The sequence below is a fragment of the Malania oleifera genome, chromosome 11 (assembly GCF_029873635.1).
Source record: "Malania oleifera isolate guangnan ecotype guangnan chromosome 11, ASM2987363v1, whole genome shotgun sequence".
Lineage (NCBI taxonomy): Eukaryota > Viridiplantae > Streptophyta > Magnoliopsida > Santalales > Ximeniaceae > Malania > Malania oleifera.
Window position 1 is genome coordinate 64,854,792 of NC_080427.1, and position 26,733 is coordinate 64,881,524.

The 26,733-nt window shown below is 34.6% G+C and overlaps 1 protein-coding gene across 3 annotated transcripts in view; it reads right to left on the reverse strand.

The window, feature by feature from the left end:
• LOC131168628 (cell division control protein 48 homolog B) overlaps window positions 1-26,733 on the reverse strand; it is a 62,387-nt gene that overhangs the window by 21,347 nt on the left and 14,307 nt on the right. For all 3 annotated transcript variants that reach the window (XM_058128215.1, XM_058128216.1, XM_058128217.1), the window contains 5 exons: window positions 14,066-14,167; window positions 13,325-13,424; window positions 12,877-13,161; window positions 12,607-12,776; window positions 10,560-10,688 (listed from right to left, as the gene is read on the reverse strand). In XM_058128215.1, the coding sequence (XP_057984198.1) occupies window positions 10,560-10,688; window positions 12,607-12,776; window positions 12,877-13,161; window positions 13,325-13,424; window positions 14,066-14,167 (786 nt within the window). The remainder of the gene's footprint in view (window positions 1-10,559; window positions 10,689-12,606; window positions 12,777-12,876; window positions 13,162-13,324; window positions 13,425-14,065; window positions 14,168-26,733) is intronic.

The following is a 26,733-nucleotide window of genomic DNA, read 5'->3' on the forward strand; positions in this document are numbered from 1 at the left end:
CTGATTGCTATTCTTTGGAGCTCAGGAGCACACAAGCCACAATGAATCCACCATTCGGCTGCATGAATAATTAAAGAGAGTTTTATGTCACTATAACGTACATTTCAAAAGTCAAATTTGAACATAAAGAGAGAAAATAGAGTCATTCATCCATTATTTAGCTATATAGCCTATATTTACTAGGATTTATTTGTTTCACTACCCTTTGAGCCAACGGGGTTCCAAACGTCTCCTGCCTATCTCGATATAGCAACAACTAAAAAATGATGATTGTGAAATATAATTAATTAATTAGATGTATTAATAATTATTCTAAAAAGTATTACAGAATACTTAAACAATTCATTATTCAATTTAATAAAACCAATACTTACTTGATTAATAGCCCGAATTTGAGTATCTATATCGGGTACCAACTTGGTTATCACTTTTTTAATCCCATCCGTGACTTCTCTAACATCTTCAGGAGAGGGTGTGGCACCATAAAGAAATTGTGGGTTTAAAAAATATCCTACAATTAAATTTAGAAACATATTAATCAATAGTTTTTTAATGCAACTATGCATAATTTAAAAGTTAAAATAATAAGAAATTGTACTTGATTTACACTTATCAGCAGCGTGCAAATCTTGGTGCAATCAAAAACTCCACCGGTTGTCAATAATTTTCCAAGTCTTTGTAAAACCGACAATCTTTTTGAATGGCCAACTTCACCCTATCAATTGTCTTGTACATGAAACCCACGGTTGGTTTTTCATCACCATCAACCAATTTAAGAACTTTCACTAAGGGTTCCTGCACTTTAATTATATCGGAGGCCTTTTGCCAAAACTCTTTGCCTAAGATAATCTTCTTCGAATCATAAGCTGGGCCTGATTTTGCCATCCCAAACCTTGAGTTTTTCCAAGCATTAGATGTAAACATTTCCCTTAATGCTTGTTTATGCTTAAAAATAGTCTCCAAAACAATGAAGTTGGTGACAAATCGAGTGATGGCAGGGCGAAGTAACTCTCTATTATTTGTGAATTTCATCATGAAATTCACTGTTCATGTGTGATTGTAAATAAAGGAGGTTATTGTTCTTGTAGCTTCTAAGACATTCTTTACGTAACTTTTCTTACCAATATGTTCAAGAATAAGGTCTATGCAATAAACTGCACATGCTATCCAATAGTGATTGGGCCTCTTCTTCATTAATAATTTTCTTTCTGCCTTCATTGCAGCTTCATTATCAGTCACTACTTGGACAACATTTTCCTCTCCAATTTCTTCAACCACCTCGTCCATTAATTTGAAATAAAAGTATCGATTCAATAATTACTACTATTTAATTAAAAACATACAAGTTCATAATACTATTTGCATATACAATTAAAATTAGAAAATTACCTAAAATAATATCCAACTGTTCTGCTTGGCACATCAAAGGCATCAACTGATTTATAAAACACGGTGCCTCTATCGTAATAAACTAAAAAGTTTATAATATGTTTTCTAGTTGGTCCTGACCAACCATCACAGATAAGGGTTACACCTATGGTTTTAAATAACGGCCGTTACGTAGCGTAACAGCCTATACGTAACAGAAATCGAAGGCTCCAAAACTGATACGGGCCGATAATGCGGTTCGGAAAAAATTCATAGTCGTAACGGCCGTTACGAATATGTAATGGCCCGTAGCGGCCGTTACCCCAACGTTACACTTTGTAACAGTCCGTTACGGACTGTTACATGGCCGACAACTTGCAGAAATCTGAATCCCTAAAGGCTTTCTGCTGCAGCGCTGCTTTCCCCCTCTCCCAATCACCCATCTGCCATCCAATCTAAGTCTAACATTCAAAGAGCAAACTGGAACGTAAAAAACTTACCTTGAAATTTTGTTGGCCGAAGCAATAAGAAGGTTTCACTTCTTCGAAGCTTGAGAGTGAGCAGATCTACTCATCTTCGCAGCCTTCTAGGACTTAGGAATTGCAAACTTGCAGTTGCAGCAGCTTAGCAAGTCACCGGCGACAAGTCTGCAGTAGCTCCGCCACCTCTGCAAGTCCCCGATAGCCCGTCGGCAGCTCCCTCCACCAGTCGTCGCACTCGCCACCAGCCAACCCTTCAATTTCGGCTTCGAAGCTTGGAGTCATCGCTCATCGACCATTCATGCTTCGCAGCCTTCACTCCTTCGAGGCTCCTCCGAGTCCCCTCCCCTCTCTTGGTCTCACTCAGACTCCCCAGCGTATGAGATAAGCTTTAAAAATTCACTCAATACTCAAAACCCACAGCACTAAGTCTTAAACTTTTCATTATGCTTTTTCTTTTTTAAATTCTATTTTGTTGTAAATTATGTTTGTTAAATTGAATTAAAAAAAAGGGTAATTTAATAGAGTAAAAAATTAGAAATCAATAATAATTATGTAAGATAAAATTGTCTTAATTTATAAATATTTTAATTGTCTTAATTTTTTGAAAGGTAATTATGAAAATCTAGTTCCATCACATATTTCCTGTTTATTAATATTTAAGTTTTAAAACATCATTTTGACCTTAAATTTAAAATTAGGTAAAATAAATCTTTACATGATCTATTTTTTGTTTTTAGTTATCAAATAAAGTAAAAATTGATAACTTAATAAAAAAAATTTTAACCTAATAGTTAATACATTAATAATTCTGATTTTTACTAATTACTATTGGAATTTGTAGAAAAATTTTATTTTAATCCATATACTGAGAAAATGTTTAAAAGTTAAATAATCAATTTGTACGGTATGGATCTCTATAGCAAAAGTCTTTTTCACATTTAAAATTATAATGTTAATTTCTTATAGTTATAAATGAAAATAAAATCAAGTTATAAAAAATAATAAAAATATCTGTTTAAAGATAAAGGAATATATTTTTTTGTAATAAAATATCTAATATTTTATAATTTTGTTTATTTAAATATAAAAATAATAAACATTACTTATTATTTTTAATCAAATATTATATTTTATTTTTACGTAATAAATATGTAAAATTAGAAGGACTATTTAGTACTTATTATTTAATATTTACTAAATTACTAATTATATTATTCTTGTCATTTTTGTAGGAAGGTTATAACTTTGCATTTTCTCTATGTTTTGTGTAGAGATCATCAAATTAAGTCTATCAATATGTCACGTGATAGAGGAAACGAGAACTTACCTAGTGAGGATATTGGATGGCATTTTGGTACTGCGGTGGACGGTAATAGACATGTCAAGTAGCTAGATGCTCAAATGTGACCACACAAGTAAGAGAACAAATGATGAAACATCTACAACAGTATGTTGAGAAGAAAAGATATAAACAAAAAAGGCAAGAAGAAGCAAAAACCCAAATTAGAGGAGATTTTGAGAATTTGAGCGATGAAGAAGACTTGAAAGAAGAAAGTATGAGATTTGCTTGAACAAAAAGCATACGATCGCAGCAACAATGGGAAGAGAAACAAAGATTTCGAGCAAGAACAACTGGAGGGAGTAATATTTATGAAGAGGGAGGTGGCTCTGGCAGTGGTGCTACCAGTGGTTTCAATAGAGTAAGAGCTCGATCTTATAGTGGTCAAGAAGCTGGAGGTAGTGGACGACAATGGATCAATCCTGATGCTCCTAAAGCTAAACTAAAGGCAATGAATCATATTTTTGAAAGAAGCAAGAGTGCGAAACAACCAAAAATCAACACTAAGTTACTGAAAGGTTTAAGAAGTAAATTAGGAAAAGCAGTTGGAAAATTCCTAATTTATAATCGGATTCCAGCAAATGTAGCTGACTCTCCATTTATGCAACCTATGCTTGATATTGCTGCAAAGGTTGGAAAGGGGGTGAAGGGTCCATCACCCTATGAGATATCTGAAATTTATTTGGAGCAACAGTATCAAGAAATGAAAAATTATATAGCTTCTTTTATTGGAATTTGGAAGGAGAGAGGTATAACCCTTATGTGTGATGGTTGGTTAGGACCAACTAGAAAACATATTATAAACTTTTTAGTTTATTGCGATAGAGGCACCGTCTTTCATAAATCAGTTGATGCCTTTGATGTGCGAAGCAGAACAGCTGAATATTATTTCAGGTAATTTTTTAATTGAATATTCAAATAGTATTATGGACTTGCATGTTTTTAATTAAATAGTAGTAATTATTGAATCTATAATTTCATTTCAGATTAATGGACGAGGTGGTTGAAGAAATTGGAAAGGAGAATGGTGTCCAAGTAGTGACTGATAATGAAGCTGCAATAAAGGCAGGAGGAAAATTATTAATGCAGAAGAGGCTCAATCTCTATTGGACAGCATGTGCAGCTCATTGCATAGACCTTATTCTTAAAGATATTGGTAAGAAAAGTAACGTGAAGAAGGTCTTAGAAGATGCAAAAAGAATAACCTCATTTATTTACAACCACACATGGACAGTGAATTTCATGAAGAAATTCACAAATAATAAAGAGTTACTTCGTCCTACCATCACTCGATTTGCCACAAACTTCATTGCTTTGGAGACTATTGTCAGGCAAAAACAAGCATTAAGGGAAATGTTTACATCTAATGCTTGGGAAAACTCAAGGTTTGGGATGGCAAAATCAAACCCAGCATATGATTCAAAGAAAATTATCTTAGGCAAAGAGTTTTGGCAAAAGGCCTCTGATTTAATTAAAGTGCAAGAACCCTTAATGAAAGTTCTTCAATTGGTTGATGGTGATGAAAAACCAACCATGGGCTTCATATACGAGGCAATTGATAAGGCAAAGTTGGCCATTCAAAAAGATTGCCGATTTTACAAAGACTATTGGAAAATTATTGACAACTAGTGGAGTTTTCAGTTGCACCAAGATTTGCACGCTGCTAGTAAGTGTAAATCAAATACAATTTCTTATTATTTTAACTTTTAAATTATGCATAGTTGCATTACAAAACTATTGATTAATATGTTTCTAGATTTAATTGTAGGATATTTTTGAACCCACAATTTCTTTATGGTGCCCCACCCTCTCCTGAAGTTGCTAGAGAAGTCACGGATGGGGTTAAAAAAGTGATAACCAAGTTGGTACCCGATATTGATACTCAAATTCGGGCTATTAATCAAGTAAGTATTGGTTCCATTAAATTAAATAATGAATTGTTCTACTATTCTGTACTACTTTCAAAAATAATTATTAATGCATCTAATTAATTAATTATATTTCACAATCATCCTTTTTTAGTTGTTGCTATATCGAGATAGGCAGGAAACTTTTGGAACCCCGTTGGCTCAAAGGGCAGTGAAACAAACAAATCCTAGTAAATATAGGCTATATAGCTAAATAATTGATGAATGGCTCTATTTTCTCTCTTTATGTTCAAATTTGACTTTTGAAATATATGCTATACTGACATAAAACTCTTTTTAAGTATTCATGCAGCCGAATGGTGGATTCATTATGGCTTGTGTGCTCTTGAGCTCCAAAGAATAGCAATCAGAGTTCTTAACCAGACCACATCAACTTCGAACTGTGAGCGTAATTGGAGCACCTTTAGCCTCATTCATACGAAAACAATAAATAGATTAAAGTACATGAGACTACAAAAACTTGTTTTTGTACATTACAACATGAGGTTAAAGTTAAGACGTACAATTAGAAGAAGTCAACGAGAAATTGAAGAGGGTTTCAATCCTATCAATTTGGACTACATTTTCGAAGAAGATGATCATTTAAGTCAATGGTTAGAGGAGAGAGAGACAACACTACTCGAGGGTCAGGACAATTCAAATTGCTTAAATGAAAAAGTTGGTGGTACTACAGAAGGAGGTGATCAACCACCAATAAACGTGCATGATGATTCAAGTCCAAGCCCTGAACGTACACAAAGTGATGACAATTTTGAGCCCACCACGTGATGATGATGGTAATAGTGGTGCTGGAGCTAGGGTTGGGGGGGTGGTAGTGGTGGTGGTAGAGGCGGCGGTGTAGAATATAATTATGGATATGACACAGGGACATCATTTGTAAGGGATATACATCCTTCTAATCCTTATGGACTACATGACATACCTAAAAATTATGACTTTGGTATTCCTCCAGGGAACCAATCTTCACAACCCAGGAGAAGGAATGCTCGTGGTGACCCTAGTGATACTGTTGAAAATTCATATGGTGTGGTTTGTAGTTTTGGTGACTTTGGTTTAGATGGTTCATCATCACAATCATATGGATCTCATCCAGCATATCCACATTATGCATCTCGTGACTCACATTTTTATCCTAGTGGATCAGGAATCTCAAGATCTAGTGAGTCTTCTTCTACACACTACCCAAAGCCAGCCCTAACCCCAACTTATGGACATTATTCAAAATATGGTCAAAGAGGAGATTATGCATCCCCTATATCAGTTGGATTTGCACCACCAGTACATTTTCAAGAGCAACAACGAAATGACACAAACTTGGGTTTATTTAGCTTTGTATTTCCACAAGGATGGGGAGATAATTTCCAATCCCAATCTCAAGATACAAATGTAAATTATAAAGAACCTCCACGTCATTCTTTTTGGTGGTGACATGTGTAATAAATTTGTAATATTGTATTCATGTATTTTCAACTATTTATTGATATTTGATGTCAATCACTTTTTAAATTCATGTATGTGTAATGTATATATTGAGTATTGAGTCTATTGACTCATTTTTAGTAACTTTATGTGTTTAATTAATTGATTCTTCATTTTAATTACATTTCTACATCTTTTCACTCATTAAAGTAATGTAAACTATAAAAAAAATATGTTTTTTTTTTGTAAACAGCGCATTAAAATTAATATAAAAATCATAATGCCCATTAAAAAGCATTTGTAGGTTGAATGAAAGCCTTAAAAATTCATTAAAAATCATGTATTAATGGATTTCATGCTTATTTTTCGATTTTGGCATGGTTGTGCTGCGTGAAAAAAATTCACAACCGTTACGCCCACTTCTCGTTATGTAACACCCGCGTCTCCCTCGACCCGCGACACCCGCAACCGTTACGCAACGTTATCCGCGACCGCTATTTCGAACCATGGTTACACCTCTTTCCTTCCAAATTCCAGCAAAAGAAGTTATATAATTTTTCATTTCTTGATACTCTTGCTCCAAATAAATTTCATATACCTCATATGGTGATGGACCATTCACCAGCTTTCCAACCTTTGTAGCAACATCAAGCATAGGCTGCATAAATGGAGAGTCAGCTACATTCGCTGGAATCCGATTATAAATTAGGAATTTTTCAAGTTCTTTTCCTAATTTACTTCTTAAACCTTTCAATAACTTAGTGTTGATTTTTGGTTGTTTTGCACTCTTCCTTTTTTCCAAAATAGGATCCATTGCCTTTTGTCTAGCTTCAGGGGCATCGGGATTGATCCATTGTCATCCACTACCACCAGCTTCTCAACCATTATAAGATCGAGCTCCTACTCTACTGAAACAACTGCTAGCCACTGCCGGAGCCACCTCCCTCTTCATAAATATTACCCCTTCAGTTGTTCTTACTCGAAATCTTTGTCTCTCTTCCCATTGTTGCTGTGATCGTATGCTTTCTACTCGAGCAAATCTCATACTTTCTTCTTCCAAGTCTTCTTCATCGCTCAAATTCTCAAAATCTCCTCTAATTTGGGTTTCTACTTCATCTTGCCTTTTTTGTTTATCTCTTTTCTTCTTAGCATGTTGTTGTAGATGTTTCATCATTTGTTCTCTTACTTGTGTGGTCACATTTGAGCATCCAACTACTTGACCCTTTTTATGTGCCAAGTGTTATTTCAAACGTGTAATGCCTCCTTTAATTATCTTCCCTCATAACTTACACATAATAACAAGTCTATTACCATCCACCGCAGTACCAAAATGTCATCCAATATCCTCACTAGGTAAGTTCTCATTTCCTCTCTCACGTGACATCTAGATAGACTTGATTTGATGATCTCTACACAAAACATAGAGAAAAAACAAAGTTACAACCTTTATAAAAAAAAAAAAAATGACAGGTATAATATAATTAGTAATTTAGTAAATATTAAATAGTAAGTACTAAATAGTCCTTCTAATTTTAAATACATTATACGTAAAAATAAAGTATAATATTTGATTAAAAAATAAGTAATGTTTATTTAAAATATTTAAATAAACAAAATTATAAATATTAGATATTTTATTTATTAGTAAAATAAGAGTGTTTATGCATATATTTAAGGGATGTGTTCTCTTATTGAAAGGATTCCAATAAATACATATCTTTAAAGTGTGTAAATAATTACAAAAAAATATATATTCCTTCATCTTTAAAAAGATATTTTCATTATTTTTTATAACTTGATTTAATTTCCATTTATAACTATAAGAAATTAACATTGTAATGTTAAAGGTGAAAATTACTTTTGCTCTACTTTCATATACATCACTAATAGAGATTTATACAATACAAATTGACTATTTAACTTTTTAAGCATTTTCTCAATATAAGGATTAAAATAAAATTTTTCTAGAAACTCCAGTAGTAAAAATCAGAATTATTATTTTATTAACTATTAAGTTAAAATTTTGTTTATTAAATTATCAATTTTTCCTTTATTTGATAACTAAAAACAAAAAATAGATCATGTAAAGATTTATTTTACCTAATTTTAAATGTAAGGTCAAAATGATGTTTTAAAACTTAAAAAATATTAAGAAAAAAGAAATATGTAATGGAACTAGATTTTCATAATTACTTTTCAAAAAAAAATAAGACAATTAAAATATTCATAAATTAAGAAAATTTTATTTTACATATGATTATTATTGATTTCTAATTTTTTACTCTATTAACTTACTTTTTTCAATTCAATTTAACATGCATAATACAAGTTACAATTACAACAAAATATATTTTTTAAAAAAGAAAGTATAATGAAAAGTTTAAGTGGCAGTGGGTGTTGACTGATTGACTCTAAAACTTATCTCATACGTTGGAGAGTGGAGGAGAAGTCGAGTCTTGAGAGTGCAGAGAGTCTGAGACCGAGAGAGGATCCTCGAAGGAGTCGAAGCACGAACGGCCTATGACTCCAAGCTCCGAAGCCGAAATCGAAGCGCTGGCTGGTGGCGAGTGGCAACGACTGGCGGAGGGAGCTGCTGAAGGGCTATTGACGACTCGCAGAGGCGGCAGAGCTGCTGCAGGGCTGTCACCGGTGACTCGCCAAGCTGTTGCAAGCCTGCAACTCCGGCAAGGCTGCGAATGCGACTACTTGAGGGCGTAGATGAGTAGATCTGATCTCACTCTCAGGCTTCGAAGAAGTGAAGCCTTCTTATTCAGCTTCGTCCAACAAAAGTTCAAGGTAAGATTTTTACTTTCCTCTTTGAATGTTAGATTGAATGGCAAATGGGTGGTTGGGTGAGGGGGAAAGGGAGAGGGGGAAAGCAGTGGAAAGCCTGCTTTAGGGATTAAGGAATACTGGCAAGCTGCTGGCCATGTAACGGTCCGTAATGGACCATTACGAAGTGCAATGTTGGGTAACGGCTGTTACGGAGACATAATGGCTGTTATGGCTGTGAATTTTTTCTGCTCCGCAATATCAGCCCGTATCAGTTTTGGAGCCTTCAATTTCCATTACGTAACGGCCGTTACGCTACGTAACGGCCGTTATTTAAAACCATGACGACTTGTCTTCTCACAATATTTTGAATACTACTAGATATTAAGATCTAAGGCTCATTCGTTCAATTTCTTCACAAATAAGACTACAACCATCTTTCACCTCTGCAACAAAACCTTGGGTGGGAGCAATGATATGATTCACTACGAACAAACAATTGGTCCAACAGCTACTGCAATGCAAAGAGGCTGGCAAAGTTCTTTTATTTTAACTTGATCTGATTAATTGTTAAAAAGGAGAATTAGGTAACTGCTGTCATGGCAGAGAGATGGTAGTAAGCATAGATTCTGACATATTTTGGGTGCTTCCTAGGGATACAGCAGTGGTTAATTTCTGGCGATGACCATGTTGCTACAACCCCAACACTGGTTCTTTTCCCCTATTTTCATAGTTGGGGTTGCAGTTCTGGAGAGGATGCTGAACAATAACAGATCTGCAATTCAATCTGATGTTCATGTTTCTGGTGGCTCAAGAAAAAAAAGGTTGCTGTGGGAAATGATGAAAGGCAGACGCAGGATGATTCTATGGAAATGCATAACTTCTATGTGGTCGTTCAGTGTTTGCTTGGATATAAAATGGATGTAGAAATGTAGGACAGCCAGGAGATCAATAAAAGAGAGATACAGAAGCAAATAGAAGGAGAAATATTGGAAGATAGAGAATACAAATATGAAAGCTAACCTATGCTGTAAAAATATGAGAAAGAATAGACATATAAAAAATTTGATATCAAGCTCAGAAAAAGAAACAAATAATGAAAAGTATGCAAGTAAAAGGGGAGGGGGAAATCAACTAAGATCAGCAAAGCTAGGAGCAAACAAAAACAGGTCATGTTTAGAATGCATCGAGTCTATTGATAATACCCCAAGGATTCTATTTTGAAAACAAAAAAAAATGTGGTATACTGACCGTTTGGCAGCTATATTATCAGCCTCATCAAAAAATATTATGCTTGGCGCAGCAAGGCGAGCTCTCTGAAATGTATTACGCAACAAAGCTTCGCCCTCTCCAACATACATCGAATATACTTCTGCACCACTGTAAGATAGGTTAAGAACTCCCAGACATGCAACTCAATTGTGTTATAATCAGACTTCATACAGACAAAACAGAAACTTCTGCCAAAAAGAAAATCTTTCTCAATTTCATTTTTAAAAATAGAAACAATTAACAAGCATGTCATCAATGATTGATGAAAGAAAATGCCAAACATTAATTGAATAGAATCAAAACAATCCACATAGATAATAGCGAAAGGGCCAGGCTTAAGACTTAATTGAATTGAGATTTGATTAGCATTTATGTGGAAGTATGGCAAAGACAGAAACAAACAATTCATATAACTAATCCCGAAGGGGTCAAGTTTAAGACTTAATTGAATTAGTATTTAATTAGCATCTATTTCTGTCTAAGCACTGTAAGAAAAATCAATCACAAGGATAGAACTCTAAATTATTTGCACAAACAAAGGATAATTAACTTGTTATGATCCTCCATCCTTTCTAAATAGTCAACAAGAACATCAACAAGAATGTTAAAATTCCAACTGAAGACGAGCATGGGAATTCCATTTCAGATATACAATGACATGTTACCTATCAATACTTGCACTGGAACATGTCCAGCAAGCATTTAAAGGGCATGGTAAAATGCAGTCACAGCACCCAACCATGACTAAGAGACAACTTGGTGAATCCTTTAGTCATCCAACATATGACCAATATTGAAATAGAATCTAGGTCTAGGAGGCTTTAACAAATAACAACCACAACATATCCTGGCCACTAGTCACTTTCTCCTCGGAAATATGATCATAAACTCATCAACGTAAAACAACCATTATCTTAATAGCCTACAAGATTTATTAGCAGTTTACAGTTATGCTTATAGCTTAGTGGATATATTATATCCAACTCTAAATTGATTGTGATAGGTGCCAATTGGAATACTAACCAGCCTCTGCTCATAGACATAGGCCAGAACGAAGAAGAAGTTCACAATTGATGGTTATCAACACACAAATCATTAGGGGAAACTAAAAGGGCTTGGAAGACCAGTCCAGTTCCATCATAAAGTAAATAATAAAAATTGATAAGAAACCTACACATAATTCATTAGAAAGTAAAAAATTCATCTATAGGAACTTATGTTATTCAATAACCAGAAATTGTTTTGCAGTAACAGTAGTAGGAAAGGTAATAAAGGAGAGGAGAGGCAAGAAGCAGCCAGATATGGCAACAGAGGAGACTCAACAGCAAATCGCCTAGTTACTGATCATTTGATATAAGTGAGCATGGGCTTACAGGTCCAAGAACAGATTCTAAAAAATGTTGACCAGAGCAAATACATTTACCAAACACACTCAAGCTACCAATTTATAAGTGTCAAAGATCAATCATCAAGTTGGATGAACACAGAGTATTTTCCTTGACTGACAACCCTTCCAGGCACCACAATGATTGTTGTTAGATTACCACTTTACCTAAAGCTTAAACTATTAGGTTGTGGGCTAACAATGTATATCAAGCTTTAACAATTGTGATGATAATAATACTATATCAACCACCAGAGAAATCAGTGTTTAAAGATTAAATGGTTCAAGATAGCCACAGCCAGACCATACCACCAGCACAGCAGCTGCACCCAGGAATGGCCCACTAATTGATGGATCTTATCAACCCACAAAGCAAAATGGACTAGTCAATGCAGCCTAATTCTATGATCCCTTTACTCTAGTTGCACATTCTTTCTACTACCATCTGAATCCAAAATCCAGAATGCCACCCACCTCAGAGAATTACTCTGAATCATTCAACATTGGACAGCTTTTAGAATCAAATGCCCGTATGGTGGTTGATTTAAAGCTGAAGAATGAAGTGGATAACAACATGCTATAATAAAACTCAAATTTCTGTAAGTACACATGTCAACAATTGAGCAGAGAAGATTTTCAAACCTCAACGAAAAAAAAGAAGCTTTGGCCGCATGAGCTGCAGCTTTAGCAAGGCTGGTTTTTGAGCATCCTGGAGGTCCATGCAGAAGAATCCCCCGCACAGGTGATATCCCTAGCCTTGCAAAAGCATCAGAATGCTTGATTGGCCACTCAACCACTTGTTGAAGCTTTCTCTGCCAGTATCAGAAATGTTTTTTTATCAGCAATGACTCAAAGCATGGCTACAAGTCATTAAAAGTCACAGCATGAGACCAAAGCACAAAGATTGCTGACCTTCAAATCTTTTAATCCTCCAATATCTTCCCACGACACCCTAGGAATTTCCACTGTAATGCCTCTTGTTATGCTGGGACCACTCACAGATTTTGACAGCTTCCAGTCATCCATTGTTAAGATAAAATCATTAGCATCTCCATTTGCAATTTTAGACCTTCTCTTTGCAGATATAGCAGCCTCACGGCATAAAGCTTCCAAATCACATCCAACATATCCATTGCAGGATGCAGCTATGGATCGCAAATCAACATTGGGATTCAATGGAAGTTTTTTTGAATACAGCTGCACAATATTGAAAAGTTCGTATTAAAAAAATAATGCATGATGGTTTTAATCACACATAACCACTTTCCCTGCTCCAATTTCTATTTTTATAGTTGAGCAATAGTTTGACTCGTTAATTGGCTAAAGTGGCTGAAAAAAATGTCAAGTTTAAAGAGATTACCTTGAGGATTTGATAGCGTTCCTCCTCTGTAGGTGTGGTGACTTCAATTTCAGAATCAAAACGCCCTGGCCTTCTTAATGCAGGGTCAATTGCATCAACTCTACACAAATGCAAACATATTTCTACTATTAATATAAGGAAGAAAATGCAGTTTTCATTCAGCCATTTCTTTTCCAATATTGTTCCAAAAAAGTCCTATTCATTGTTGAAACAACATTTTTGACTGATGGGTTGATTACAAAATTGATAAATTTACAACTAAGTGTGCAAGTACATATTCTCCTTATTTTTTTGCAGATGTTCCTACCCATAACTTCAAAAACCTGCCCATGACTTTCAAAAAAAAATGTTCATAACAACCAAAAGCTGCAGAGCATGCATGCAGCTAATATTATTATTAAAAAAAAAAAAAACAGCTAAAGGAATAATATTAGATCTAATCAGAAAGTAACTATGCAAGGGATAGATAATCCTTAGTGATGGAACCTACAAAACTAGAAGCTCTGTTGGACCATCATTAAAAGTATTACTGCAGCAATTGAGCTAGAAATGTACTTGATCTTGGAAATAGATGCAGAGTCCTAACAGCCCATAAAAATTTCCCAGTTATATACTTATACAAAAATCTTCAGGAGGTAAAAAAAAAATTAGAAAATTAAAAAAAAAAAAAAACATAAAACATTGATCAAACATCCAAAGAGACAAAGCCGAAGATTAAAAAATTATAAGCATAGAAATAACCTGTTAGTTGATGCAACCACAACAACTTGAGGCCCACATGATGATGAATTTGCATCCATCAGCACACAGAGCTGAGAGGTTGCTCGTACAGCTTGCTCCTTTCTGCATTTGAGGCAAAATATTATGCATATCAGTAGAAAGCATAAGCAAGGTATAGTACACTTCCCTTGTTCTTTTTCCTGCAATTTGGACTGATTCATGCTATGGAAAATTCCTAGGAGATGATATAGAAACCTCACATATTATAAAATTGTAAAATTCCATTACCACCGCGCCCCCCCCCCCCCCCCAACCCCCGGCGGCCCCAAGAGTTTCTGAAAACACTGCACCCCCAGTTTTCTTGTAAAAATACACCAAGATCTTAAATGTCGATTTTGACTACAATTTTGAGGATGAAAAATATGGATATTTCTATGAACATTTCAATTTCAATGTAATTTTAAAAAATGATGGAAATTATTAGTAAAGCATGGAGTTCTTTTATGAAATTCTAGAATTTGTAAACAAACATAATAATCCTAGATTTAAAACTAAAATATTATATATAAATGACAGTATAAAAGATGCAATCTGCAAATATGAATCATATTAAACATACTCAATTAATATAAACAAAAATCATAAATTAGTTGAATATTATTTATCATACAAATACAGAAAATTTAGATGAACTGTCAAATAAATGCTGTAGCTAAAATCTAAGCGTAATTTTTCATGGAATTTCAAATGTGTGAAAGCTATCATTCATATCCTTCATGTAATACTATTTAGTTTCAATAAAATAAGAAAATTTTGATAAGAGAAATTTCAATTAGGGTTTTGAATCTGATAGTTAAAATTTTGACAGATTTCACTGGAAATTCGAGATCTCAATAAATTTTCAGGTGATTTGTGAAATTTTGATAGAAATTTCAACAATTTCATGGAAATTTAAGAGCATTATAAAGTTAATGATTCATGGAAAATTTCAGATGATTTGTGGAAATTTGGACTTGTTTTAATTTAAATATCTATGCCCTTTTCTTCCCATTTGAAAATAATTTTGGAGTTGTTCCTATTTAATATCATTTATGTCTTCTATTTTCCGTTTCCAGGTTATGACAACATGTGAGGATGGGCCTTGGATCAAAGGTAAGGTTGCCCCTTTGTGACCAGTTAGTCATTGGTTCAAGTCCAAGGAAACAGCCTCTTTGCAGAAAAAGCAAGGATAAGGCTGCGTACACTGTGATGACCATCCTTCTACCCTTGCAAAGCAAGGACTCTTGTGGCTCAACGATGCTTTTTTCTAGGGTATGACAACATGTTTCTATACATGGTTAATTTTCTGTTTCTATTGTCAAATCTATGGCAGGTCCCTAAGTAAATCACATGGCTCGGACACATACAGCACTATTCCCGAAACTCATCCAACAACTAACCGTCATCTCAAGCAAAGTAAGTGGCGACATCACTCTCATCCTCTAACATACCTCCACAATGCATTTTCTCCTCATACTTATCATCTGAATCCCTCTTTTGACTGTTAACATCGAACTACACCCTTGCGAACCAGGAATAAACTTTATTGCCCCTAACCCTATCACAAGAGTCATCTTGTGTGAATATGAAGATCCAACACTCAATGGTTAGCAAGATAAATATGTGTACAATTAAGGCTTTATCCCTTTAAATTCAACGGAGCCAACACTAACATCTTATGTAGCCTAGGTTTGGTTAGGTCCCCAAATTAACTACCATATAGAAAATCCTAAAGTCATAACTAGATCACATAACTAGAATATCTTGCCATGTGAAACTAGATCAGGCACAAAAGTAGAGTTAAACGTGGGGAAGATACTAGTGCCCCCATCACCTCCATACAGTACCACAAAGCACATTTTTTATAGCAAAAGAATAATTTTATTCAAAGATTAAGAATGTACAGCCAAGACAATCTCCTCACCAAAGGCTGGAAAAATCCAAAAGAGAGAGAGAGAGAGAGAGAGAGAGAGAGAGAGAGAGAGAGAGAGAGAGAGAGAGAGAGCCAAAAACTAATAAGAACAAATAAAATCAGCAATCTAATAATCCAACAAATAACGCCAGTCGCGTTGAATCTAAAAGATCCCCTTAAAATTCCCTTGACCAACACACCAAAGAGAAGTCAAATAATGTATCTTCTCCCAAACCAGCAAATAGGATGACTTCTTCCCTGAAAAAATACATGCATTATGCTCCATCCACGCCCCCAAAATAGTGCAAAGAAAGCACATTTCCAGAGCGCTGCCTTTTCTTTTTCCTACAAAACTGTCTTTGAAACTCACACAATATTCGCCTAACAACCAAATAACTTGTTCCATACACTCCAAGCATAATCACAACGTATAAAAATATGTCATGCAGACTCTGAAGAGTTAAAACAAACACAAACATTTGGAGAGAGAGGCTTCAAAGGTCTCCTGATCTGAACAAGTTATTTGTACTAATTCTATCAAGCGCAGCCAACCATATAAAAGCCTTGATTTTGGAGGAACTTTGGCCTTCCATATGGATTTATAGAGAAGAAAATAAGAATTAGATCTAGTCAGAAATTCATAAAAATATTTACAAAATAAACCTCAAAGGGATCCAAACACCAAGACCTACAGTCCTCCTCCAAAGAAAATCGACGGCTATTTGACAAGACTAGCAAGGAAGATAACTCAACCAACTTCCTATCATTCAATGATTCTAAGTAACCAAAAAAAAAAAAGTCAAAGTCTTTCAAAAAGCAATGTTTAAGCACAAAAAGTAATATTTTTTTTCCAATTTTTTCAAATTCTAAATTTTTAGAATACTTAAACATGCAAGATGAATAAATATTACATAATCACAGAAATGTAAGATTCCTATAATTTCCAGAAATCAATATTTTTTATTTTTTTAGAATTTTTCATATTTTTTGTCAACTTTTTGTGCCTTTTGGTTACAAAATAATACAAAAAATTAAATTAATTTAAAAACCCAAATTGCAAGAAAATTAACCCATCATCAACTCCTTTTACTTTTTAACCTTTTTGCAATATTTTTTTATTTTTATTAATTAGGATATATGTAAAAAAATAAAAATAACGAAAGTAGCCTAGTGATAGGAAAGAAAATAAAATGAACTAACTGAATTCATTTTTAGATTATTTTGAGCTTTTTAATAATGAAAATAAATGTAAATGAAATAATAATAATAATAATAATAATAATAATAATATAACATAAAAAACACTTTTTTCTTTTTTTCTCCTTTTTTTTTTTTAATTTTGACAATAATGACAAAGACTTTGTATTGTTTTTTATTTTTATATAACAGTAATAATGAATGAAAAACAACAATAGTAATTACAAGTGAAAATGAAACTAAAGTATTTTTTGCTTTCCCATAATAATAACTATAATAGCAATAATAAGATGCAAAAAAAACCCTTTTCCTCGCACAAAGAAAACTGTTTTCTGTTTTTTTTTTTTAAAATCTGATTTCTTACTTTTTATTTGCCTATTTTTTGGTTTTTTCAGAAAGAATTAAGCACCATTATATTGAGAGAGGCGAAATAGCAAAAACAATTCAAGTCAAGAAAAAACAAGACAACAGATCCCATGAAAGCAAAAATCAGAGGCTGAGAAATTAAAATCCTTTAAATCTGCGCATCTCTTCCAGATGTCAGAGATTATCTGGGCAGCAACTCTGTCTGAGTTAATGTCTTCACCTTCAAAAATGAGTAAGTTCCTTGCTTTCTAACTGTAGTACATGGAGGTATCCCGGACTAGTCTACAAAGATCATCAAAACAAGAGGAACCCAAGGATGAAATCCAATTAAGATTCTCCTCCCAGCATTTGTAAAGCCCCACTGATATTAAATTCAGAAATAACAGCTAGATAATTTTTTCCAAAGCATTGACATCTGAAAAAAATACGGTGCTTGTTTCAATACCAGCTGCACAAGCCCTGCAATTTGAATTATTAGTTCCACCCCATTTTGCAACTCTATCAAGAGTGTTAAGCCTGTTAAGAACTGCCAACCAGATGACAAATGAGAAGCCGAGCACATGGTATCTAAACGACACAGCTTTAGACCATCTTACTGTGTTTGCTCTTTTCCTTATGATTTCCCAAGCAGATGCAGAAATAAAATTCCCATTAGATGTGAGAGTCCAACAAATTTTGTCCTCAATTCTCAAGACTGGTATAAAGTCGGTGTTCAACGTGAGATCTGCAACATTTACTGAAGGTCTTCTCAGCCATTTCCATGAATTCTGAGATACTATAGAGTTGACAGTGGCTTTAATTGACATACCAAGTTCAACTGGTAAATGTTCACCATAATGCTGAATGGGAGGGCTGAAAGAGGGCCAGTTATCAAAAAGTAAAGATGAACACCTGCCATTTCTATGTGGATATATAACATATTAAAGGCCTAGCTTTCAAAACTTGTTTCCTAGTCCAAGACTTCAAGCTGTAGCCTTAGTATCCCAAACACTTCTACCTTTCAGTTTATAAGTATGTATCCATATCACCCATAAAAATGCTTTTGCGCTGTAAATATGCCATATCATTTTCATCACTGAAACTGTTCTCAATTTCTCAGGAGATTTTATTCCCAACCTTTGATCATGACAATTCCACTCCTCCTCTCTCCAAAGAAAAATTTTAAACTTCCTTTCCACATCAACAATAATTGCCTTAGAGAGGAAATTAACAGAATTATCTAATAACCATAAACACTTTCCAAAACAGAGTTTATGAGCTGGAGTCTACCAGCATCGGGTAAGAATCTACAAGACCAAGAATATAGCCTAGCTGAGACTCCACTAATATTTCACAATTGGCCTTGATAGTCATTTAGTGACTAACCCTATGTTTGGGTAGCCTTTGGATTTGGATTTGGATTTGTATTGGATTTGAGTAAAATGTAATATAAAATTGTATTGAAAATTATCTAAATCCACTCAAATCCAAATCCAACGTCCGAAATCTATGCCCCCAAACACAGCTTAAAGGTAAGCCCAAGTACTTGACAGGGAGGTGTTCTTTTTAATATTAGCATGATGGTGGCCATATTCTCTTCAGATATACCAGCACCACATGTCTCTGATTTATCGGAGCTACACTTCAAACCAATCAGATTGTAGAGAATTGAGAGAGAATTTCTCATACTAACAGCAGAATCTGCATCACCTTTAGGCAGAATCAGCATAATATGGGAGGATTTCCACCTTTATGATAATCATGAAGCAATTCCTGGGCCAGTAGCATATTCCTGAATGTCTGCCTTTTAGATAGGCAGTCTGATTTGGATTGGTGAAGGAATTTAGACAATGATTTAGCCCATTGCCTATTATTTTTGTGGTAAACTTGTAGACTAGATTGCAGCAGGCAATAGACCTATAATCTTTTGGGTGAGATGGATTTTTTAACCTTAGGAACTAACGTTATTAGTGCAGTGTTTACCTGTTTCAATAATTTTGAATCTTCAAAAAAAGAAAGAACAGCATTAATCACATCATTTCCCACAATGTGCCAGCAGCTCTTGTAAAAGTTTGCACTTAACCATCAGGACCTGGAGCTTTGTCATTACTAAAAGAGAAAATAGCAGCTTGGATCTCCTCCATATCAACAGTTTTACTAGGGAAAGCTTCCCAGAAAACTTGTTTAATATCAGTAATGATAGCGGTAATCTGATTTGAGACTTAACTCTTCTCTCATTAACCATGACTGGAGAAAATTTATTATTCTTGTCCCATACTTTTAAGTTTTAACCATTGTCTCTTTTGATTTTTGCTTATATTTATTTGGGCAGACTTAAAATTTTTTTTATTTATACTAACACTATGAGCATAAGAAAATAAATATCACAATGAAATAAAATAAACATTAAATAATAAAAAAGGAAAAAAGAAATCACGGATGAGGGAAAAAAACACTATTCATCTTCTTCCTGCCATCTCACCAGCTATCCTGCACAGACATTCACATACACATAGTAACAGACTCCCTTATCCTGCAAAAATGAGAGAAATGGAGAGAGAGCTCAACCACAGCATCTAAACCAGAGAGGGTCTAGCATGGGTGCAGCAACAGGATGTGGCACCAATGGTGCAGAGGCAGCAGTGGCAACAAAGTAAGGCACAAGTCACTCAAGTAATCTTCCATAAATGGTCTCCAGAATCTCCTTTAGAAAATATCTAATAGCTCCCCACCCCCCCCCCCCCCCACCACCTTTTGTTACCCAATAAGCACTAGATAAGCAGAGAAGTTATAAAACAGCAACAACAAAAAAAAAACACACACACACACACACACAATACAATCAATTATTTCAAAAGCACTGTCCTCCAGTCTTTTATGAGGTCGGACAGTGATAATCGCCAAAAAAAAAATCCAAAAAAGTGCACCCATAAGGAAACGAGGAAAGTTACTCTATCCAATAAAAGTCATGAGCGAGGACTTAAATTTCGAATTCGATGGTCTCAATTTACAGAAATTTCGATGGAAATTTGGATTTCGATTTAAAGAAATTATGAAAATTTATAGTTAAATATGGAAATTTACAATAAAACTTTAGGAAATATTAAAATAGATGATTAAGCTTAATATAGTATCAAAATACATTAAAAAAATGTATATATGACAAGTTTTTAGCGTGTAGGATATTAAACTGCATATCGCGAAACGAGCTATGAAGTAAAGAACATTCAAATGATTATAAAGTTTATTATTCCTTTGATGATTTAAGACAACAAATTATCATTTTAAACAACTACATTTTCAATAAATATCATACATTTAATGATCTAATACAACATGAAGTTTCTTGGTGGCTCAAAGTCATCTCTCTTATCTCTATCACTAGGATTTCGAGATGACATATATTGTTTACAATAATCACCCCATGTCATATAATTTCCAAAATATTGAGTATGGGTGTACATGTGTTGTTCATAATCCTCCATAGTCATCTAATTCATGGCAATTTCTACTCGGCCAGAAGATCTTCCTGTATTAGGATATCTTCTTGCAATATCTACTTGTTGCGTATGTCTATAGGATTGTTCTGCATTTGCATACTGGTCATACTCATATTCTTGGCTTGTTTTTCCATACCCATAGGCATGTGATTGCCAAGTTCCATATTGTTGTGCCTACTCATATGCATACAGGAATGGTTGGCCATATGTAAATTGTGCGGAATTGTTAGTGTAGATTCATAACCACTATAACTATTAGAGTCATACTTTTTTCTTATACTCATAGATTCTTAACTAAGGGAAAATGTCTCCTCTTCTATTTGATGCATCTTCCCTTTTCCCTTTTTATGACTGTACCGCCTATCAACTAGACGTGTTTCTCTTTGTGGACCCTCAACTTCTAGTTGGGGAGGATGTGTATATTCTACTTCTGGTCTATAATCTTGCCATCCCCCATTTCCTCCATAGTCCCCACCATCATCACCTTGCCCACTACTACAGCCGGGGTTAGATCCTTCACCACCAGCATCGTCATCGTAATTATCATCACCACCACCCAAGGGCACAATGGATGAAGTTTCATATCTAGATCCAAGATTCATTAGTGAATCATCACTGCTAGATATTACTTCTTCTATCATTACCTGATTAACATCAATGTCAAAGTCAACTCATGCATGCTTGGCCATTTGTAAGTGGGGACTTTCGTCCCGTTCATCAAGATGGGATGGTCAAATCCACTGGAAAAGTGGATACTCATCCTTGTCACCCAATTCAACTGATATGTCAAGAAGGTCCAAGGGATCTTGTTCAGCAACTTTGTCAATTTCGGCCTCCATATCTCTTATTCGAAACTTCATGCTATAATAAGAAAAAAGAAGTTGTTGAAGAATGGAGTAGGCTAGTCTATTTCTTTAATTTGTGAGAATGAGTGCAAATATGCTCCAATTTCATTCACAAGCTGATGAAGATACAATTTGTGACAAAATGCACAATGCTAGCATCCATAGGATTGGAGCACTTGATCCATACATCATCCACCAATCAACTGTGCAAGATATTTTAAGAACATAAGTTAGTACTTAATAGATTGTACTTGAATTTTGTAACTTTGTATTGTACATTTATATATAAATACTTACCAGGTGCTATGGTTATCCTAGCTACTTTAGCAGCTGCTTCTCCGAAGCTTCTTTTTGCATCTCTAAATAGAAAAATCTAAAAAAAAAAAAATTGTTATTAAATAATTAAGCATGGATTAAGACTTAGTTTATTTAATTTTTATTTTAAAAATATACCCCATTTCCAATTTGATCCAGGCCATAGGAATGATGCTCAAAGGTGTCAAAAACTTTATGAACTGCTTTAAGCAAATAAGGATCTTTCCCAACACCTTCTTTGTATTTGCATTTTGGATTTAATAAATAAGTTGTCAATAAATTAAAGTAAAATATAAATATGTAATGAGTAATTTGATATATGAATTTTTTGAAATTTATAAATATTTTATACCTGCTGCATGAAGAGGATGTTCAAGGGTTCTCTCCCACCGGTCATTGATTACTTTGAGAACCCATCTTGCACTTCTTGCGCCTACCACTTTCATCACCCTTATTGCTTCAAACAAAACTCCTAATGTTGACCACACTTCACTATCGACTATACACAATACTCGATTTATTGTCATAAATGTTACAAACTCTTGCCACTCTATCCCAAAATTGATGGTTAAAAACTGTGCTTTCAATTTCTCTACCCAATTTTGTTTGACTAAGAGGATGTAGTTTGTAGCAACTCATGTGGCTCCTAGACGCACAATAACCCCTTCACAGTGCTCCCTCATTTTAGCAAGCAACCATCCATGGTTATATATAAAATTGATTTGTCTCCCCTGCAAGATCAATGTGCATATTGCCTCTCTATTTATGATCTCCTCAAAAATGAGATCAATACAATGGGCAGCACAAGGAGTCCAACACAAGTTGAATATTTTCATTAATTTTAGACCCGCTTTCTTGTAGGTGCTGCCATTATCATCCATCACCTAGACAACATATTGCTTTCCTACCTCTTGCACATGTTTTAATAAGGAATACATGTATTCATGGTCTTTTATTTTGTCAGAAGCATCTACTGACTTTAGAAAAATTGTGCTCCCTGTCGAGTAAACCATGAAATTTATGATGGATAATTTTGTAGAGCCTATCCATCCATCACACATTACAGTGCAGCCATACGTGGCCTACTTTTTCTTCACTTCTTCTACACAGTCTTCCATTTCTTTTACCTCTAAATCAAGATATTTTGTTCTAATTTCATAGGGTGTCAGTGGATCGACTCCCATTCTAGCAACTTGGCAACCCCACACCATGTTTTTAAAATGAAGTGATTTTGCCTTCTCAAGTGGAACATCATCATATATAAAAAACTTGGAAATCAACCTATTCATTTCTTCTTTTATTTTACCTCCTTTGAATAAATTTTTCAAGCTTTTTTGTTTTGTTGCATCTGACTTATAATATTGAGAAGGCCTTGAAATATATGGCTCTGTTTCTAGCTCTCACATTTTGAGATTGCGTCATTGGAGGTCGCCCTCCATTGCTACCAGCCCCAGAAATGTCTCATTGTTGGCTACCTGCAAACCTAATTGATTTGTATTTTCCCATTCCGTTTATTTTGAAGCATAGAATGCTTGACGGCATGTACACCATTCATAGGGAGAAATGTCAGACAGCTATGCAATATCATCAGCATCGTCCTCTTCATCAATTTCTTGTGGTTGCATCAAGTTCTCACGCAATTCATTTTTTATTTCCTCCATTTTTTCTATTTTCTTTGCCTTAACTGTTGTTTTTCTTTCTAAAACAATTTTTGTTTCCTACTTACCTTTTGGAGGTACTTTGTCGCAGAATTTTATATTATGTCATGGGTCATAATTTGCTACGTGCTTTTTTAATCTTGTTGCACCACCACTCTTCATTCGTGTTCCGCAGTATTTGCAAATAAATCCATTCTTTACGTTGGGCAATAGGTACCCATGTTCCCATGCTAGATCTTGCTTTCTTCCTTTAGACATTTTTGCAGATAATTTTACTTTCCTACAAGGTTACAATGAATCAATGATTAAATATTAAATTAGTCAACAATTTTAAAAGGAAATTATTTAAGATTTTTTATCAATATAAAATTAATAACTAAGAGAAGCATTAAAATATTAAATTAAATTTACGAAATTCAATGATTATTTACTAAATTACTAATAAATTATGGAAATTAAATTAGTCAAATAAATGAAATAATTTAAACTATAATAAGCTAATAAGTAGTAAACTACATTAATTTATTTAATTACTAGGCTATAATAATTAGGTGTTAAATTACTCTAACATTTTATAATAAAATTATGTAGATGTTACTCTACAATTTTAAAAGAAAATTATTTAGATGCTAAATCAAAATAAATTAATAACTAAGAGAAATACTAAATTATTAAATTAAAATTACAAAATTAATGATAATTTTTATAAAATTACTATTTAGTAATAAATTTTGGAAATTAAATTATTCAAATAAATGAAATAATTTATACTACAACAAGCTAATAAATAGCAAATTACTTTAATTTTATTTAGTTACTAAACTTACTGTTTACTATTTACTAGCAATCTAGGATTAAGGGGGTAAATGGAAGAGGTTAATAGGGAAAATGTATCCGAGGAGGGGCAATCTCGTAAATATATTGGGGAGGGAGATTTTAAAGTAAATAAAAATAATATAAGTAACTTAAAACTTAAAAGTTAAAACCCGGCAACCAGCTTTGCCTTTCTTTTTTGTGCTGCTACTTGTGGACTCGAGTCTCGACTTGATCGTGTTCACAGCTCTGCGAGAGCGAGATTGCAGCGATGGGAGGAGATGCTGCTGCTGGCTGCGACTCAGGAGATGGAGGTGGAGGGTGAAGCCGAAGGCTAGAGGGAGAGGGTCGAAGGGCTAGAGGGGAGCCGAAGGCTAGGGCTTTTCAGAGTTAGAAGGTGGAGGCAGGAGCCAGCTGAAATCCAGGGGTTTTTTTTAAAGGTTTGAAGGTGGAAGATGAAAGAAGAAGAAGCCTTTTGTCAAGGGCATTGAGGTACCCTAATGCAAGCTGCAAGCTAATTTATAGAAAAAAATTTCCTTTTGTTCGCATTATTGTGTAGATATTTTCATTGATAGCCAGTAGGGTCTTCAGTGTCTTGATGAATTTGTGGAATAGCTGGCTTGCATCTGCAGAGCATCTCAGCAAGATCTCTTTTTTCTTTGTCATGACTCATCTAGTAAATGAAGTAGTGAACTGAGATTTGAATCAAATCTCTCCAGTCTCCATTATACACTCACGGGTTGCACAAAAAGAGCCAACAAATCAAGTGGGAAAAACAAAACAAAGGCAGAGAGCAGCACTAAAATTTCCCCCACCAATTTTCTTTTATTTATCCCATGATTTCCAGAAAAATTCGGGAGAACAGCCGAAATTTTCGATCAAAATTTATCGAACTTTCAAAATTTTGGTCGAATTTCTGCAAAATCAAATCTTTATCTCAATTCCGTTTCAAGACCCCTCGAAATTCAAATCTTCAACATTTCGACTGAAATTTAAGTCCTTGGTCGTGAGCAGGTTGATTGATTGACCTTGAAAAATCCTAGCATTCCTCCCAATCCCAAAGGCCAAAGGATGGTGAAAACAGTCACGCTTCAAGAAGCCCTGCCATTTCTACTCCTTCCAAAACCCATTAATTAACCAATAGAAACTCCCACCTTTCCCAGAGCCACCCACTCTTCCCCCACCAAGAAAGGGCATTCCAAAGCTCTGATGCCACCTTGTAATGCACAAAGAGATGGGAATTCATTTCATTGCTTTCCTGACACATGATATCAAGACTGACAGCCTTACATGGCCTTCTCCTCTGAAGCAAATATGCATGATAATCCTTTATGGGTGAGTTATTTCTTCCATGAAATTTGACTAAATATATTTCTCCATATGCAAGATATGGTTTCAAACTCAATTTTCCTTTCCTCTAGCTCTGCCTTTGATTTAGTGCATGTTTACAGGGGATGAATATGGACACAGCTCACCAGGTTAGGCCCCATGACGTGCATGGGGCCCACAATACAGTGTTTTTTGGTAAACTTGTCCTATGGACAAAATGCGGAGAAGTTCCTTGAGATAGGCGATTGGGAAAGAAGTTAGCCCAGACAAATATATGTGCTCACAACAGCTATTTTCCTCATGATCACTCATCCCCCGTAACTCCAATGACCTTAACATTATCCCCATAAACTCCCTAAGCCTTCATATCCCTACTCCCATCAATAGATATCGAAGGAAGCTCATTGGCCAGTCTCTCATCATGACCACATTTTCTCACCCCCCTAATTAAGCTAAAACATTAGCTCAATTCTCATATTTAGATTTACCCAGCCACACCTATCTTTTCCCAACCACACCTACCAAAACCCACGAATCAATTATCCTTGCTTGTGAAGAATATGTAGTCGACTCCTCCAATTAGGACCTCCTTTAGAAGATTTAATGTGCCATTTGTGTGCAAAGCTGGAGTAACCACCCTACTAAAGGGATTTAATCTTTAATTTATCAACAAGTTTTGATTCAGTTGCTTTTTTTTTTCACCTAATTTAGTGGTTTACTCATATTTTGGGCCTGA